The sequence below is a fragment of the Actinia tenebrosa genome, unplaced genomic scaffold, assembly GCF_029948245.1.
Source record: "Actinia tenebrosa isolate PJP-AT-01 unplaced genomic scaffold, QUT_ActTen_1.0 PGA_scaffold2__45_contigs__length_23673736, whole genome shotgun sequence".
NCBI lineage: Eukaryota > Metazoa > Cnidaria > Anthozoa > Actiniaria > Actiniidae > Actinia > Actinia tenebrosa.
Window position 1 is genome coordinate 7,374,913 of NW_028292579.1, and position 17,914 is coordinate 7,392,826.

Below are 17,914 nucleotides of genomic sequence, written 5' to 3' on the forward strand. Positions count from 1 at the left end.
GCCTTTGAGGATTGGATGACTCGGCAATGGACACCGAGAAAAACTGGAATATAATTGAAGCCTAAATATCTCCTCTTTATGATAGAATTTCCTAAAACTTGTACAGGCAAAACAGACCGCAAAACGATCAAGGCTACAGCCATGCAAAAGCTACATTTGCGTTACTTGTCACACTCTTTGGACGAATAGACTTTGAAGTGACTCCCATGGCTCCTTGAAAAGAACAAAGATGTAGAGCAGGGGAATGCAGGAGCCAATCTAGGGGTGTTTGGGCGGGTTCGTCCGAAGCCCCTAAACCGCAAACGAACCTTTTACTGAAATGAGAAATACAAACATTCTTTCTATATGATATTCTTTCTTTATGATATTGAAACCCTAAGTGACAATAACGACAATAACAAAACAAACAAATAAGAAAAAAAGACTACTTAAGGGCTTACAAGTCATTGATGATTCAGATAAGTAGTATGGTCCAGCACCGTAATAAAGTCTAGTAATTAAAAGGGTGGAGGTACCGGCACCATACATACTGTTTGGGACGGTTAATTAGGATTTGTTATTCATAGCATGTTTATGCTTTGTTAGTTAAGAGTCCAGTATATATATATATATTTTATGATGGTCTAGTTTCGTGTCAATCTTCCTTGGCTTTGTGTGTGGTCTTGTTTTGCTTGGGTTTACGATGGTCGTAGTTGACGAGTCGCTGACCCACGAGATACCTTGAGAAAAGAGAGAGAGAGAAATAAATACATACTAGTTGTTGCATATTCAAGTACGGAGCCCATTTAGGGCCATCGACTTTTCTTTAGCTGGGCGACTTTTTTTTCAGTGGTTAACTTTTTTTAAAACTTGGCCGACTTTTTTACAACTTGGCCGACTTTTTTTCCAGTGGTCAATTTTTTTAACTTAACTATGTCGACTTTTTAACTTGGTCGACTTTTTTGAGTTGGTCGACTTTTTTAAAGTTGGTCGACTCTTAACGTAATCGACCATTTTATACTATAATAGAGTGTACTGCACTAAACTACACTGCATTACTCTGCACTACTCTGCACTACACTGCACCACGCTGCATTAGACTACATCATACTGCATCACACTACATCTAACTGCATCAGGATATTAACTTTTGAAAAAAAGTTACCTAAAAGCACCCTATTGCAGTGTAGTGTAGTGTAGAAAGACGGGGGGGGGTGTTCAATGCCCCTCCCACCACCATTCCCAAACTATTTGTACTGCTACACAGGCTACATGTTCTCCCCCCCCGGAAATTGACTTACTTGTCGTTCTTGATGCGTTCGTAAAGTCGTTGAAACTGTCTTCCTTGAAAAGCCAAGCAGAGAATGACCGATATGACAGCCAGAAGGAGAGGGTAAATACGACGCAGACAGTAAAGTCGTGTGTCTTCTGATTTGACTGTACAATGAAGAACAGAGATATACTTTAGGATACGTCCTATTTCGATTAAAACAATGTGAATACAACTCTCAGTTCACACCATATTGATTCTTATGTTATAACCAAAATAACATATCAGAAAAAAATATGTGTCGTGAGCTCAAGCAAGTATCTTAAGAGCAACGAGATAGTGCTACCTGTCTTTGCAACATCTCTTGGTACAATCTGGCGCCAGTAATAATTATATAAACTAATTACGATTTTGAGATGACAATACCACGAAATATTGAAGGCTAGCTGGGAGAAAATATATTCGGTATTGGGCGGAGTCGCGAACGCCCAATAGCGAATCAGTATATTTTCTTCCAACGCCGTCAATATTGTCGTCTCAAAATCGTGATTAGTTTTGTATCGCGATTCACGAGCGCGCGCTATGGCGCAAGCAACAAGCGTAAAAATTTTAGCCGTGCTAAAATTCCTTTTCGTTGCGCGTTAGCCAATCAGAAACTTTAATTTTGAAACAATACCACAGAATATTGTCGTCTCAAAAATATAAGGAGCTATTTAGTGAATCGCGATACTTACTTATATTACAGTGCAACTACTGTAACCAGGGCCACCTAGACAGCAAGAATATCTAACATAAAGGTCAAATAATTAACCTCGTGCAGTCTGATTGGCTCAACTATCCAATATCGGAATGCATTGTTTTCATTCTACATTTTAATTGGTTAGCTGTGTAAGTGACCCCGGTTATAGTAGTTCCCCTGTAATTATCATTCTAAGTAGTAATTCGAAGTATTAGTGGCTGTAGCATATGCATACCCCAAAATCTTGGGAATGCTAACCTTTTTCCAAACATTCATATATTATTAGTAATACATACTTTTGCATTAAGTGATGGACTTACCGAATATCGGTATAATCCCAGCTGCAAGTACGTAAGGTACAGTAAGGGCGAGCAGTAGAGTTAGTACCACAGGTAAGGCAAGTTTGCGCAGGATGAGAAAGGTGTTGATGTTGCGAATGCCATCGTGGTAGACCTGATAAACATAATAACATCTTGTTCATTCAAACCCATTGCAGTTAAAAAAAACTGAATTACAGGTTGAAAATACACGAAAGTTATTTCACACTTTAAATATGAAGCAAGGACAAGCCCTCGAACCAATGGGGAGAACAACAAACACAAGCAAGACAGCAACAAACTCTGCTCAAAGCTGATACCGAGCACTAGAAACGAGGCCAAGACCGCAATAGGTGAGAGGCGAGTGCAGTACGACTACACCAACCATCCCCTGCGCATAACGATTCTTCATTTTTTAAAACCCCTGTTGCAAAAACTATGCCAAAGCCCTCGTCTGGCACATGATCTATCGTAAATCAACTACTTAATCCCAATTGGATAGCATGGGTGGCGTACGCTGCTAACGCGTCGTCTATCACCACTGTGGTTCCAAAGGTTCGGGTCACTGGTTCGACACCGTGTGCGAATTGAGTTAGTTTGGTGCCAGGTGATGTCGGAGAACGCGCGCAAAGGATTGTTGTAGTTGATCAGGCGGTCCTAGTTTCAGTTGTTTATCGGCGAACAAAGAGCTATCATTTCACGATAATTTCATTACAAAATTGAAACCACAATGCCCCATTTGACCCATAGGTATACCTCATAAGTATAGGTAGAATTTCAAAATGTATTGCTAGTCCATAACGTAGCTAGAGAAGCAAAGATTCAGAGTAATTTTTTCTGACTTCGATCGCTGCCTGAAATCAAATTAAATTAAAATAAAATTTCTCTTACCTGCTCAAGGACTCTCTTGAGCCACCAGTTGGGTCCCATCATTGTCACAGCACAAATGATTTTCATATGAAGAACACCAAGCGCCCAATCCTGATAAAACAAGTCAACAAACCATTCGTACAAACAACAAAACAGAAGCTTGGTTACTCTATTTGTTACTTAGCCTCATAATTCTCTATGACGCATAGGTCATGAGATTCTGCAGCAGCGTCAACGACAGTCAGCTGAACAGACTTACACCATCACGTGATAGCAGCCATGACAGGGGAGACAGGAATATGAATCTGGTCAATTCTTGTCTACACGAAAAAAAATTCAGTTTTACCAGGAGGATAAAACTATGTGTTTTGCCTTCTGTCATGGATGCCATCACTTGATAGTGCGAAACCTCTATATCGAATGTGGTAAACTGTGGCACAAATTATGTACGAAAATCTTTTTGAGTTTTGGCCATGATGCCTGAAAGCTGAAACCAAACCAGACGAGAATGCATCCTGTTCATCGTCCTCAGGAAACATTAATTGCATATGTCTGTGTGAGGTAGAGCTAGAGTCCCATGGTGGACTAAAATTACTAATATTATCTATCCTCGTCGCGTATATTTGAATTTCTCAAGCTAGCATGGGTATAAAAAGTATACGCATTGCAAAAGATGTCTTCAGCTTGGGTATAATGTTTTCAGACCATTTGAGAATAAGATTCTTGGTTTTAACTGTATCTATATTCATATGTCTTCTCATTTCTAGCTTTTAAACAAAGTTGATACTCTAGAAAATGACACGTGGTCTGAAATGAGAAAACATTACGCCCAAGCAAGAGGTCTATAGCACTACATTGTACTCACCTGCCAAGGGAAGTATAGTGGTGTTTGATCGTACGGAACGCGCAGAGGAATCACCACGATAAGTTCGAATAACAAACCAAGAAGGAACGGAACGAGACCAATGAGAATGGCAGCAATGAAAACACACTTTAGACCCTGCAGAATACAATTGAGTATTTTAAGAATACTAGAGCAAATAATATGTCATAAAAGACATAGTAACAAAGATCTTGTCACAGATGTTATAACCAAACTGACAGGGTCTCCAAAGCCAAAAATTACATAGGAATTCAGAAGAAGTTGATTCTTGTAGAGTTACTTGTTGGTTCTCTCTTGTTTTTCGAGGGTTTTTCTCCGGTTTCTCTGCATTTCCTCCCTCCTAAAGAAGTCAACTCCTAAATTCCAATTCGATCATGCAACGAGGGCCACACCCTCTAAAACACGGTCGGTTTTATGTCCTTTCATTCTCATTGGAATGGATCCACACCACCAATAAGAGAGCGTGTGTTTACCTCTGAGTCATGCATGCACTTACCAGGAAGATCCAGTTACCAACTTTCTCCACCATTCCTCGTATCCCTAAAGGTATCCACGACATGGTCACTACACAAAGCCTGCACACAAGCCAAATGAAGTACAGACCACAAGCAGCTGTATATAGCTCGTGCACTGGTAGGTTACCCATCCACAAGGACATGATTGCACGTCCAATAGCCACTACAATAGTAAAGAAAACAATGTCAGTCTAAAGAGGTGACACGCGTGTAACTGTCGCTTGTAACGTTACTGGTGACGTCTACGGAACTGTATTTGAAGAGCAATCCTGGCTCGCACAGCACAAAAGGCGCATTTTTTATTGCTGATGAGTGACACACGGTGTAGCTGTCGCGTTTAACGTTGCTGACGAAGTCTACGGAATTGTTTTTGGGGATTTCAGATGTAGCAATCCCAGCCAGCAAAGCACAGAAGGCACATTCTATTTAACTAAAAACTTAACACCTTTGACAGCAACGTCAAAGGGAACCAGACGACTGACGATATATGAGAAGACCACCTTCAAGTCAACACTATCGCGTGCATGATAAAGACTAGCAGTAGCAGTCGAAACATCGCGGTCCTAGCCTCCCAAGTGCCACAATCGTTAGACAAATGAAAATAAAAGTATAATCTTTGAAAAGATTCGGTCTTCTCAAAGTTTATTTTCGAAACATTTGTGGCTTGAATTCTTAAAACATTTCACTTTTCTAAAACTAGTTGCCTATAAACTTAAGGGTAAATTACAATTTCCTAAGAGAAAATAACTTATTCATAATTGTCTAAAATAGAAATTCTTATTTATCTGAAGCGAGTTCTTTCAAACATTTTAGTGGCTTCAATGTCACTCGCAGAGATAATATATTCATTCACACGAATTTTTAGGCGACTTGGTGAGCTTCAAATCAAAAGTACAAAAACGTGTGTTTTCTTTCTCCAAACAGCAAAGTAATGGCTCAGAAAATTAGGATTTTGTTTTCTAACACTAGTTTCCTATAAGCTGGAGCGGTAAATTACGATTGTCTAAGAGAAAAAAATTCATTTATCTAAAGCGAGTTCTTCAAACATTTTAGTGGCTTCAATGTCACTCACAGAGATAATTTATTCAGTCACATGAATTTTGAAGCGACTTAGTGAGCTTCAAGTCAAAAGTGCGAAAATGTGTGTTTTTTTTCTCCAAACAGCAAAGTTATGGCTCAGAAAATTAGAATTTTGTTTTCTAAAAGTAGTTTCCTATAAGCTGGAGCGGTAAATTACGATAGTCTAAGAGAAAAAAATTCATTTATCTAAAGCGAGTTCTTCAAACATTTTAGTGGCTTCAATGTCACTCACAGAGATAATTTATTCAGTCACATGAATTTTGAAGCGACTTAGTGAGCTTCAAGTCAAAGAGTGCCAAAACGTGTGTTTTCTTTCTCCAAACAGCAAATTAAGGGCTCAGAAAATGAGAATTTAGTTTTCTAAGACTAGTTTTCTATGAGCTGGAGAGGTAAATTACGATAGTCTAAGACAAAAAAAACGTATTTATCTCTTTTTAAAGCGAGTCCTTCAAACTTTTGAGTGGCTTCAATGTCACTCACAGAGATAATTTATTCATCCAAATGAATTTTGAAGCGACTTAAATGAGCTTCAAGTCAAAAGTGCGAAAATGTGTTTTCTTTCTCCAAAAAGCAAAGTAAGGGCTCAGAAAATTAGAATTTAGTTTTCTAAAACTAGTTTCCTATGAACTACAGGGGTAAATTACGATTGTCTAAAAGTGAAAAAATATTTATTTATCTGAAGCAAGTTCTTAAAATATTTTAGTGACTTCAATCTTACAGTGTTTATCTGATTTGCTCGACATTTTTTGGGGATTTTGGACCCCCGTCACAAATCAAAACTAACTGTAGCTTCTTAAAACTTTAGTCTTAAAAAAAAGCTTTTTGACACAGAAAGAATATCACAGAAAGAGAGGTAACAATACCTGGTACAGTTAGTGTGACGAAACTTGCGAAAGACATGGAGAGACACATAAATAACACCAACATTACGATCTGAAAAAAAGAGAACATTTGCATTAGAAAACCAAAACAGTCCTAATGGAACGATTTCATGTTGTATTGCAAATCAACGTTTCTCTCAACATTTCTCTTCGTTGCGTGACGACCCTAAAGGCACGGACACACGGTGCAACATTGCGCGCAATGTTGCAGGCAATGTTGCTTAAGTACGATAGTTTTCTACTTCAGCAACGTTGCGTGCAACAAATTGCGTCGTGTGTCATGGCTCGCAACATCAATTGCATGCAACATTGCGTGCCTAAGACGCTAGCTACACTACAATATGACTGCCAAAAAATCCATTTATTGGGAAGTGAAATAATGGAAAAAAATTAAATGCCAATCTTATCCACCAACCTTGAAGGAAAAGGTATTGGGTCGAATATATGGCTGGAATCCAAACACGGTACCATCCGGATTGTGAGCGATAGGTTGGGGTGGTGGTGGTTGGTGTTGCTGTTCTGGAGGAGGATTGTGGTTGTTGTTGGGGTGATCATTGTTGACAGGAGCAGCATTATAAGCAGGGCCGTAACCAAAAATCTAGAGAAAAATAGAAGAAATTCAAAGTCTATTTAAAATAAATGAGTATTAACACAACCAGAGTTCCAGTATTTAATAACATTTATGATGTTGAAGAATGGCTTAAACGTTTATAAAATCAATGGCCTTTTGAAGTCAAGCTTTCTGGGGAAGATTATTTGGCTTTCATGTGGACTAGTTTTTGGTCTTGAAATTGTAAAAATACGGGAATTGAAACGAAATTTTAGCTTTTGATTTCGAAATAAAAATTAACGTTTTTAAAATACAAACTGCAATGTTGAGAAATGTATGAAAGGACAAGAAGCTGTCTTCTTTAAAAAAGCATTACTTACGTTTTCTTGACCATCCAGTGGAACATCGCCGAGAAGATACGATCTGAGATCTCTGTTGAGAAAATGATCCACATTACAATATACATATAGCTTATATTAGTTAAGACCACTTGCATTCTAGAATTCGATTTTTTTTTTTTTTTTTTGTTTGATTCTAGAATTCCATTTTCTATAAACTTCCACCCCATCTGGATGTACTTACAAAAGATATGCAGCTGTGACAGCCCAGCCCCTGATGACACTCTTCAGCCACTGCCTTGTGTGGCCTTGTTCAAGAAGTGCAGGGAGGACCACTTGTAGGAGGAGTAGTTCTAGGGAGAGCTCACTTACTGGTGCTTCACTGAATGAGAACAACATCCATTAGTATTAAAACTATTGATGGGTTGCAAGCATTCCCAAGAGAGTCAAAAAACAAAAACATGGCGGCCACTGTGGTGCCATTAACAATGGATACTAATGAGAAATCTTTTGTTAAATGGCACCAACATGGCTGCGGTGACGTAACGTGCAATCGAAGAATAGTGTAAACGAGATATCTCCACGTAAGCAAGAAGAATTTTATTTATATAAAATTATAAACAATCACACAATCAGACTATAGAGGTTTTGCACCGAGCCCACACCCATAAAACAGCTTGGACTGCCCGTGGTTAGATGGTAGAACAATAAAATCCCTTTGCTCTTAAGAATTGAATTCTTTCTTATGTAAAACGATTGTATTGTTCATGTCATCTAACATGGCTGCTGACACGTGATGGTGCAGAACCTCTATTGTTATGTCAGTGGCTTTACAGTGCTAATCCAAAAACTGTGGGCACCTAGAAATATTTCAAGAATGTTTCTTAACCAATCAGAAGCATTATTGTTATCTTACCATTAACTTATGGTTAGAAAGTCAATTCTGATTGGCCAAAGAACAACAGAACATTGCTGGAATATATCTAGATACGCACGATTTTTCAATCCGCCCTGCAATATTTCCCCCCCAATCCAATGAGAAGTCTACTTGTACCTTGATAGCTGAACATTGTAGGGAAGAAAGCTTGGGATGCACCACTTCAAAAGGCTTACAGGTAAAAACATCATCAGAAGAACAGTTGTTCCAAACACAACCTAGAAAACAACAGTAACTTTTAGTCAGAACAGATTCTGTACATCAAGAGGAATAAAAGCACACACAGATCTAGACACAGACTGGTGTCCAGTGTTTCACAGAAAAAGGTGAGATTTTTCTACTTTTTTAAAAATCTCTTTTTGTTTTCCAAAATATGGAAGCAAATTCATTTCAAAAGCTGAGATTTTGCTCTGAAACTTTACTCATGCAACAGTATGTTTGCAGATAATATTTTTGAATATTCAAGATATTGTACACAGTGTTTTATATTTTTTTAAACAGATATTTACCAAGGAAAGTAAGAATCTTCTAGCATGTCTATAAACAGGTAGACGTATCATCTAGAATTAGGATTAAAAGCAAAACAAAATTATTAATCAACGATGAACTCAAAGAAATAAAAGCGGAATTTCAACCACCAGTTTGAAACGACCAAGTTTACATAATATTTAATTCAGCAGTAAAAATGATTTGAGTAAAAGGCTAATTTTATTTTTTTTACCTCTTGTACTGGGTGGAAGTCAGGGTCATTGAGATTTCTCAGGAACCAAAGCACTCCTGGTCTTAACACTTCTCTTAGTAGCAACACAAAAGAGGCAAAGTAGAACACATACACCATACCCACAAGCCAGTGGAGGAACATAGCAGTACCAGGTGCAGCACTCATGCTTTGGATCCTATCTTTTAAGGTAGCACCAAACAATGCCTACGAGACATGATATAACAAGTTTGACAGTGATAGGTTATCAAAATAAAGACTTCAGAGGGAACATTTCTAGATTTCTTACGGAGGAATCATTCTTTAGAAGGTCTTGGGCTGCAGTAATCAAGGAAGGGGTCATCAATTTTATAATCATCCAAAGTTGCAAATTCATTCATGTACGTATTTTCTTTGGCTTGCTTCATGCTAGCATTGGAAACGGAATCAGAAGAAACATATGCAGACTCAATATTGTATTTATCACCTAAGTGTCAAAAAAGACAAGACAAGTAATGGGTCTGCATGTGTTGCTTCTCATTCCAACACTTGTGTGAACCAGGCTTTTCAATCAAGAGTCAGCCATGATAGGTGATGTAGATCATGTAAAAACTTTAACATAGCAAAGACATTGAAGTAGGAACAAGCAAAAGCAATATTCAACTAAGATACTGTAGGTAAGCAAATGAAGAAATACGCATTAGCAATAGCAGGACAATTCCCAATTATGTACTCACCAGAGAACAGATATCGAGCCACCATCCACACACCAATGGAAACAGACCAATCTCAACAACCATTAAAAGTGATACCTAGTGAAAATAATAATACACAGAAGTTGCAATAGAAGGCAGCTACTGGAAGTTGATAGCCGAGTATGTACTTCACCTACCACCACTGGCTATTTCACAATCAGCAGAGTCAATTAAATATATTTATCTAGGAAGGGGACACTGGGGTTTGTATTGGGGAGTTGGCCTTCTTTTTGTACAGTATTTTTGATGATTTCAACTGCCAATTCATGGTGATCTCAAACATTGTGATGTACAGTGTTTATGCACATTGCGTCCAATGAAATGATGTAATTGATTGCAGTGTTGCATAGTTTTCTCAGATTTGTCAGTGATTCTAGGCTTTAAATTAATCATGTGACTCTTAAACTATTGAGGTGAAAACCAAAACACAAAAAGTTTCTTTGACTTTTCATGGGGCGATACAGTGAAATTGTGAATTTTTTGCAAAACTTGTTTGAGACCCCCCAATGCCCCCCCTCCTCCCATCTAGTCAGAACACAGCAGCCTATTTTTTCAAGAGAGCATCCTACTTCAAAAAATACTCTGAATTCTCGTCAGGAATATGTGTGTTTCATTCCTCACAACTTAGACAATCATATTCACAATCATTTTCACAATCAAAACATGCATAACAGCTTACTGGTATTTTGAAAATAATTAAGAAATAATAAGCGACTTACTGTAAGAATAAATTTAACTACTAAAAGTGAATAATAATGTAATGTAAATAACAGGAAAAGACTTACTTTGACTACAACATAACACAATCCGAATATTCTTTTGGCCCTAAAATATTACAAACCAGAATACTATTGAGTTACACTGTTACACTGTTGCTTTTATGGGGGGGGGGGTACACGTGCACCCTGTGATCCCCCCTAGTTACGGCCCTGCATATAATCATAAGCACAAGCCAAGGAAAAGTAAATCTTCCAATCCTTCTGTCTCCAATTCCAACTCCTTTTTCTGGTTTTCACTCATTATATGCTGCTTCAACTCCAATTCCATCACAAGTGCTAATCAGGCATCAGGGTTTAACATAACAACAAATTTCTACACCCTAATACAACCTTAGGTTATTCTTACCTTTTAAAAGAAAATAGCGATGATACAGTCTGTAATAAAAAGTATCAGTCAAGGATAGCAACCTTGAAAAATCTTGATCAATTAGAAGGTTCTCTATTTGTTTTATATGTTTTATATATTGATTATTAAGTTTTAAGATTATATTATTAATTACATTGTGTTGGGTAGATTTGACAAATAGGCACCCCTCTTCCCCACTCAGACTGAACACTGGAATTTCTAAGGGGCTGGGAGGGTGGGGTTGACATCCTGCTATCAAGGAGGTGAAAAATAAAGGTAGTTGTTTTTGGAAGTCAAATATATATAAAGGGGCATAGGCAGGGGGGAAATGAAATGGTCACTTTTTAGAATTTATACGGTAATTTTCAAAAAAAAAACATTTTAAAAAGTTAATTGTAATAAAGCGTACAGTAAAACATGACGCCATTCTTTAAGTTTCTTTTTCTTTTGGTTAGGTTTGGAGGGTTCAAACAAAATGGCTTTTGAATTTGCCCCCCTCCCTCCCTTGGAAAATCCTGGCTATGCCCCCATTAATAAAACCAAGGGTCGTACACTTGGTAAAAAGGATACATGACAGAGAATTAGGCACATAGCTAGTATAACATATCCAAGCACAGTTGTTAAAATTCCTTCAAACTTGGTTGACTGGACCTGAAGAAATAAGGAAAATATATTGTTTACTGGTTATCAAAAAACTTTTATCACATCCCTGTTACTGTATTAGAGGTCTCTTTAGCTTGGGCATATTTTTGTCCCATTTCAGACCACATCATTCTTTTCAGAATAAAATTCTTTGTTCGAGTTACTTTGATATTCATGTATCTTCTCATGTGCAACAATTAAACAAAGATACTCTAGGGAATGACACATGGTCTGAAATGAAATAATACTGCACCCAAAGTAAAGAGGCCTACTTGTATCAGTATATGACAAGGTTCCCTTTTAGTATGGAGTTTGGATAGCCCCAATCAATAGGGTTGGCCACTCAAATTATGAAGCTGGAAAAGTTTTATTTCAGTTTAGAAGAATCACCAGAAACTATACTTACAGTTTCTTCGATAGAAAATAGAATTACAGCAAACTGTCCAATGTGGAAGGGACAAAAAGCTGAAAGCAACAAAATTACAACATTCTGATTAATTAACACATTGATTAAACACACTAGCTGTCATGTATGACATTCCCATTAGAATCTAAATAGGTTTTGTTTGAATTTTTAATTCTAACAAAAAAGCATATAAATGACTCTAAAAAATAGGGGGGGGGGGGAAATTAATTTAATAACTCACCAAAAACTAAGATGAATGACGTGTTGAGGGAGACAACCCAAAATACATGCTCCTGTAAGAAAAAATAATTGGACTCAACTTTAGACCAATAATTTTATGCATTTTCATGCACAATGGCAGGTGTGACCACCTGTACATCATAAAACGGTATTGTCAAGAGAAAATATACTATGAGAGAATTAATCCCTCTGCCCTATCATGAGCACTTTCTGATGCTACATTTAGATCATTCAAGACATTTGATGCTCTCTTCACTGTTTGCTCATGTTTTCTTGTGCTAAAGATGAGAGCAAACAGCGCAGAGCATGCGCAGTATATGCATTCAGAAAAAGGATGGTAAAAATTAATGTGAATCTAAAAATAGCATCAAACGGTGCCTATGATGGTTACAAGCATGAGTACCAGAGATTCCTTCTCTTAGTTCATTTTTCTCTCGGTATCATACAGTACATGTATTTGAACTTACCAGAAACACCAGTGAACCATCAAGGCCAAGCATCTATAGATAGAACAATGATAAGAAAAATAAATATATTCTAATATGCAAGCACTAAAAATGTGATCATTGAGCTACTGTATAAGTAAGTATTTTGGAGTACAGCTGTGCTGTACCTATTTTGATTGGAAATTATGCAAAGTGATCTTCCCTTAATTATAACTAAGTAATAAATGGACATGGTAAGTGCTTACCCTTTCCCAAGTCAGTTCTTCTGCACCTCTTTCCCATTCTACTGGATTCCAGTTGTTTTCATCTAACCAAAGTAAGGAATAATTAATATGCCATACTATACTACACTAGTCATTGCAATGTAAACACACAATTCTGATTGGCAGGCAAAGTTGAAATCGAGGCCTGCTGGTTGGCGGTTGAGTTTGCTGTTGCTGGGTGCACCCCTTCTTGCAGCAGGGCAATAGATTACTTATTATAAGCACAACCTCTTCATTGCCAATGAGTTAAACATTATTTTTATAGGAAAACGAACGATCTCGAGTACAATTCGGAATTTATAGGTACATGTAGTTTTCAAAATTGTAAAGCCTTTAGGTGAGTCCAATTTGAGAACATCACGAGTAATTATAAATTCAGAATTGTACAAGAAGATTGTGAGATGTTTTGTTTATAATACACTCCAAAAAATTTAGCAACTTATTTGGGACTCTACAGAGTACAATTTGGAATTTAATTGTTCTCATTGTAAAGCATTGTAAAGCGTTGTTGAAGCTATGCAATATTGACGTTATATAAAATATACATATTATTAATATTATTACTCCTCTTGTCCAATCAGTAAAATAAAATATATCATAATATATGTAATATACTTCTAGCAGTACATCCCCTTACCATCAACATTGTTGATAGCGGCATTGTCTATTGCCACATTAGGACCATTCTCTTCCTCATGCAAATCTTCATGATCCTCATTATCATTCTCACCATCACCACCACCACCACCACCGCCTTCATTTGGATTATTATTTCCTTCATCATCTGCACCTCCATTGCCATTTGCCTGATAAAGATACAAAAAATACAACTTATTTCATAGTGTGTATTTTAATATAAAATACTTGAACTATAACATGCACGCTCAGAGACATGCTTGAACTAAATCCTTCAAAAACATTTTATAAAGCAATATAAAACAGCTGCTTATGTCTCTGTATTGTGAGATAAACACTCACCCCATGTCCCCCTCCCCCTCCAAAGAGGTTTGCAGGTATATGAGGTAGAGGATCTACATTCTGTTGAAGCCATTCTGGTCCTCCATTCAATACTATCTGCTCTCTGAGCCAGACAAGACTTATAAAGGCACACAATGTACAAGCCACAACAAAACAACCACGAACACAATCCATAAAAACATTCTCCCTGAAATAAAAAATGATATTGAATTTATATGAGATTCAAAAATTAATCAGTCAATATGCTAACTTATCAGGTAGTATTAATATATTTTTTTCCTGTCTGGTATCCTAACAACCGTGCATTCTAATTGGCTGCACTATTGGGTGGTATCTCCTGTCTCTGATTGCAGTAAACCAGATTATAAAGTAAATGGGGAAATTATTTACCATCCTAAAGCGGTCTGGATAGAAAAAAACTGTGCCCTCTACCTTGAAAATGGACCTCAGGCTACGATCCTGGTCCGTATATTCAAGGCTTTAGGCATGGTTTTTCCCTATCTGGACCTCCTGGTTTAAATAACCTCTATGTATAATGTTGCAAACTATTTAATTGACTTATCAAAGTTCAAAGAAAACGTTGCTACACATTAATGTAAAATATTGCATAAAAGAATCAGAAAACCAATTATAAGAGAAATGAAGTGGACAAAGATGACATTGATGCAATCTGCCAGACCGTTCTTTCCTTTGCTGTTAGTAAAACAATCCCTGTATTAAAACCATAAGAACAGATGTAATAGAATAATAAATCACACTTACGTAGAGAGCATATCTAGCGGTAAAGTAAGAAGTGAGCTGACAGAGCCAGTAAAAAGACATCTATAAATTCGATCTGCAAGAAAAGTTATTCAGTGAGAGATACTTGTTAAAATTTAATTATAATGTTTAGTAATTAAATCACCTCAGATTACATCAGTGGAAGAGGTACACAGATGGTGAACACCATCTGCAGCCCTACTCCACAGTGAAGATTATCCCATACATACATATACAGTGGGAAAAGTAAACTACTCAATTCACCTTTTCAGCGCTAGCCATCACGGGGTATTAATTGTTTTAGATTGTGTTATGGCCACCAAAAAGTTTGGACATTGTTCTCAAATTTCCGTACAAATGTACTGATTCTAAATGAACTATTTACTTGGTTAATGTTTAGTTAGTTCTCTAAATAAAAGTAAATGATCATTTTTCTAGCTTGATTGAAGCTTTTCTTACTGCTGTTAAGATAGCTAACTAAAGAAATCTACCTAAATTTTCTCTTTAAAGTCAGTGAATTTGTATGGAAATCCGAGAACGATGTCCGAACTTTTTGGTGACTGTAACACAATCCAAGCTAGCGCCAAAAAGGTGAATTGATTGGTGGTGCTCATAGTTGAGTGAATTAGGTAGTATATCATAGGGAAAATCTGGGATTTTCCGAGGGAGTCAATCTCTTTTCCTCCACTTCCCCCAAAATACAATGATCAAAATAAACTGTGAATGGAAGAATGACTCATGATGCCCTACAGTATACCCCTGCTATTATAATAATTTATTTGTACGATACTTACAAGCAGTAATAGGAACAACCCCCAACCAAGCTATAGCAACAAGGGTGTAATGAAGCCAATATCTTACTGCCCTTAGGATACTCTTGGCCAAACCACTGATAAAATCCTGGACTGGAAGATGTGTAGGCATATCGGGAGAATAAACTGAAAAGTAAAAAAATGGAATATTTCAGTCATCTATTTTTTACAATGGTCAAGTATTTATTCGAGACAGGGAACTAAAGATTTGAATAATATTACTGTATTTCCAGTTAATTGTGGCAACCTCACAGAGTGTTTTGTGTACATTAAGCATCCAGTAATATTAAATAGAGTATCAATGATTGACTTTTCATGCCCATGTAAACAGTGATTATATATAGCTCATTAATTATGTTTTGATTGATATCAAAAACTACCATTAATAAATTATATATTAATGAATTTATTAATATATAATTTATTATTTTTATATAATAAGTTTTGAAGTGAGTCCACCAGGAGTTTAAACAACTTAATTTCATTCAGTGCAGAATATTTTTCAGTATTCTGGAAATCCAAAAAATTATATCTGTTGATCAAGGCATTCGAATTTACTTCAATTATTACTTATTTACAAATTCGACTTACTTGGTTTGAAGGTAAATCGATGATTGCATAATTCACAATATCTGTTAAACAGCAGAAAATTAAGTTTATGAGAAATGACAAAAGCAATAAAAAACTCTTATAGGTTAAGTATGTCAATAGACCGATAATATCTGTGTTTTGACTTGGGCGCAACTAACATGCGAGAGCTTGAATGATCTTGTAGGTCATTTGCTTATCTTGATTTCTGGTGTCTGGTATTACATGTAGATAGAATACTCTGAGGACTTATTTAAACATGTTTTGACTTAGCAGTTGCTTGTTGTACATTAATTGCCCCCAGTCAACTCCAAAAAAGTCACGTCATTGATAGCAAGCAATTTAGAGAAACTTATAGAATTAAGACATATAAAAGCAGTTGTTGTAAGTGTAGTTAGTGTGATCCATTATGTAAAAATGCTAAGTTGAATCAAGGAAATATAAACAAGTGCAGATGAAGCAGTTTTTCCATAAGTGGGAATGTATGATAACGACTTTCATATTTGCTATGACAGTATGGAACACTGAAAATGGTTTCCTGTTGTTTTCAATTATATCATCCAATTAAAACACTGCATAGCCACAGTAAATACAGTATGTCAACTACAATTTTTTTTGTATCATTCACTAATCATCGTAAAATAATAACTGAAACATAATGATGTGATGGGATGTTATTGACATGGTCAGACTTGTTTTCAATCTAACATGTTGTAAACATCTACTGTGTGTTTATACAATTGTTATCAATGATCACAACTAAAATCAGACTGAAATCTAAAATTACTGGAATTGGTTTTAAAGTTACAATGTCATTGCTTAAAGAGAGGTGTTTCCTTCCCCGGTTTGTTTTGTTAAATGAATAGCATCAAAATATCATTTTCTTGTCAAGAATAAAGAAAATTTACTTATGGTAGGATTATATGAAACAGTAAGTACTGATGATAAAATAGGAGTTAGAAATATTTCAAGATATCTTTGGTATCCCTGATAGAAGGTTTGTTTGAAAGACAAAACGAAAGTGAAAGCAGGAAATAATTCCAGGTACTACAAGGTCGTTTTTCCCAGCAATACTTGTGGAGTAGCGCGTGCCGTTCACCCTGCAGTCATTTAAAACTAATTCACGAAATGTCTGCAAAAAACACTTACTCTTTCTTGCTATGTTTTAACCATTGTAATAAACTGGAATAAGAAGAATTGACATTAGAATAATAAATAACTAAAAATATAATACTGTTAATTATACATTATTTACAATGAGAATGAAAGGTTCGAATCCAAATGCAGCAAGTCGCATGTCGTGTAACAACAAAAATAATACAACAGACGTATGACAAGAATGATGACACACGATAGTCGTTTATAAAACCTTACCATTCTTGGTGTATAAATTTAATACTTCCCGTACAGATACACGGATGATATAACTGTTTATCTGGCGTGCCTTCGGTTCTACAGACTCTACAAATGTCCACTGCAAAGAAAGACAATACTAAGTAAATCGTGTAATAAAAATGTCGATTCACACAAAATGACCTTTGTCTCTTGTAAGAACAAGCGAGAATTCGCCTGGAAATTCTGGTTCAAAAGTAATAAAATACGCCATAAATTAAAAATCAACTCCCATAGTATCTATATTAAAGGCTTAGTTTGAAACAAAGGGAAATAAAGGAAAATAATCTTGAGCAAGAAGCCTACCTTCTCTTTCTTCGTCCTCCATTTTGTTATTATCAACCGTGCATGACGTCATGTACTTTAAGCATTACCCATGATGCTTTGCGTATCTTCAACTTTACCCATAATGCATCAAATTACGTAGGGAAAAATGAAAAGAAAAAATCAGA

The 17,914-nt window shown here is 36.4% G+C and overlaps 1 protein-coding gene across 1 annotated transcript; it reads right to left on the reverse strand.

Moving 5' to 3' along the window:
• Window positions 1–335: 335 nt before the first annotated feature.
• LOC116299113 (E3 ubiquitin-protein ligase MARCHF6) lies at window positions 336–17,815 on the reverse strand. The gene is made up of 29 exons (XM_031707746.2): window positions 17,769–17,815; window positions 17,445–17,544; window positions 17,220–17,252; window positions 16,074–16,114; window positions 15,465–15,608; window positions 14,674–14,746; window positions 13,912–14,098; window positions 13,571–13,739; window positions 12,916–12,977; window positions 12,692–12,724; window positions 12,226–12,277; window positions 11,985–12,043; window positions 11,507–11,587; window positions 10,937–10,965; window positions 10,597–10,636; window positions 9,794–9,868; window positions 9,081–9,284; window positions 8,869–8,919; window positions 8,477–8,577; window positions 7,667–7,804; window positions 7,465–7,516; window positions 6,950–7,132; window positions 6,517–6,586; window positions 4,555–4,736; window positions 4,041–4,175; window positions 3,197–3,286; window positions 2,309–2,441; window positions 1,281–1,416; window positions 336–719 (listed from the first exon to the last, which is right to left on the reverse strand). The coding sequence occupies exons 1-29, from the start codon at window positions 17,788–17,790 to the stop codon at window positions 635–637; spliced, it is 2,760 nt and encodes a 919-aa protein (XP_031563606.1). The 5' UTR covers window positions 17,791–17,815; the 3' UTR covers window positions 336–634.
• Window positions 17,816–17,914: the final 99 nt, after the last annotated feature.

Bases quoted from the DNA above. Each gene is read 5' to 3' on its own strand.
- LOC116299113 (XM_031707746.2), bottom strand. From the start codon at position 17,790: ATGGAGGACGAAGAAAGAGAAG. The intron at 3,287-4,040 runs GTGAGTACAATG...TTGTTTTATCAG, and splicing joins CACTATACTTCCCTTGGCAG to GATTGGGCGCTTGGTGTTCT. The intron at 720-1,280 runs GTAAGTCAATTT...TCTTTTCTCAAG, and splicing joins GAACGCATCAAGAACGACAA to GTATCTCGTGGGTCAGCGAC.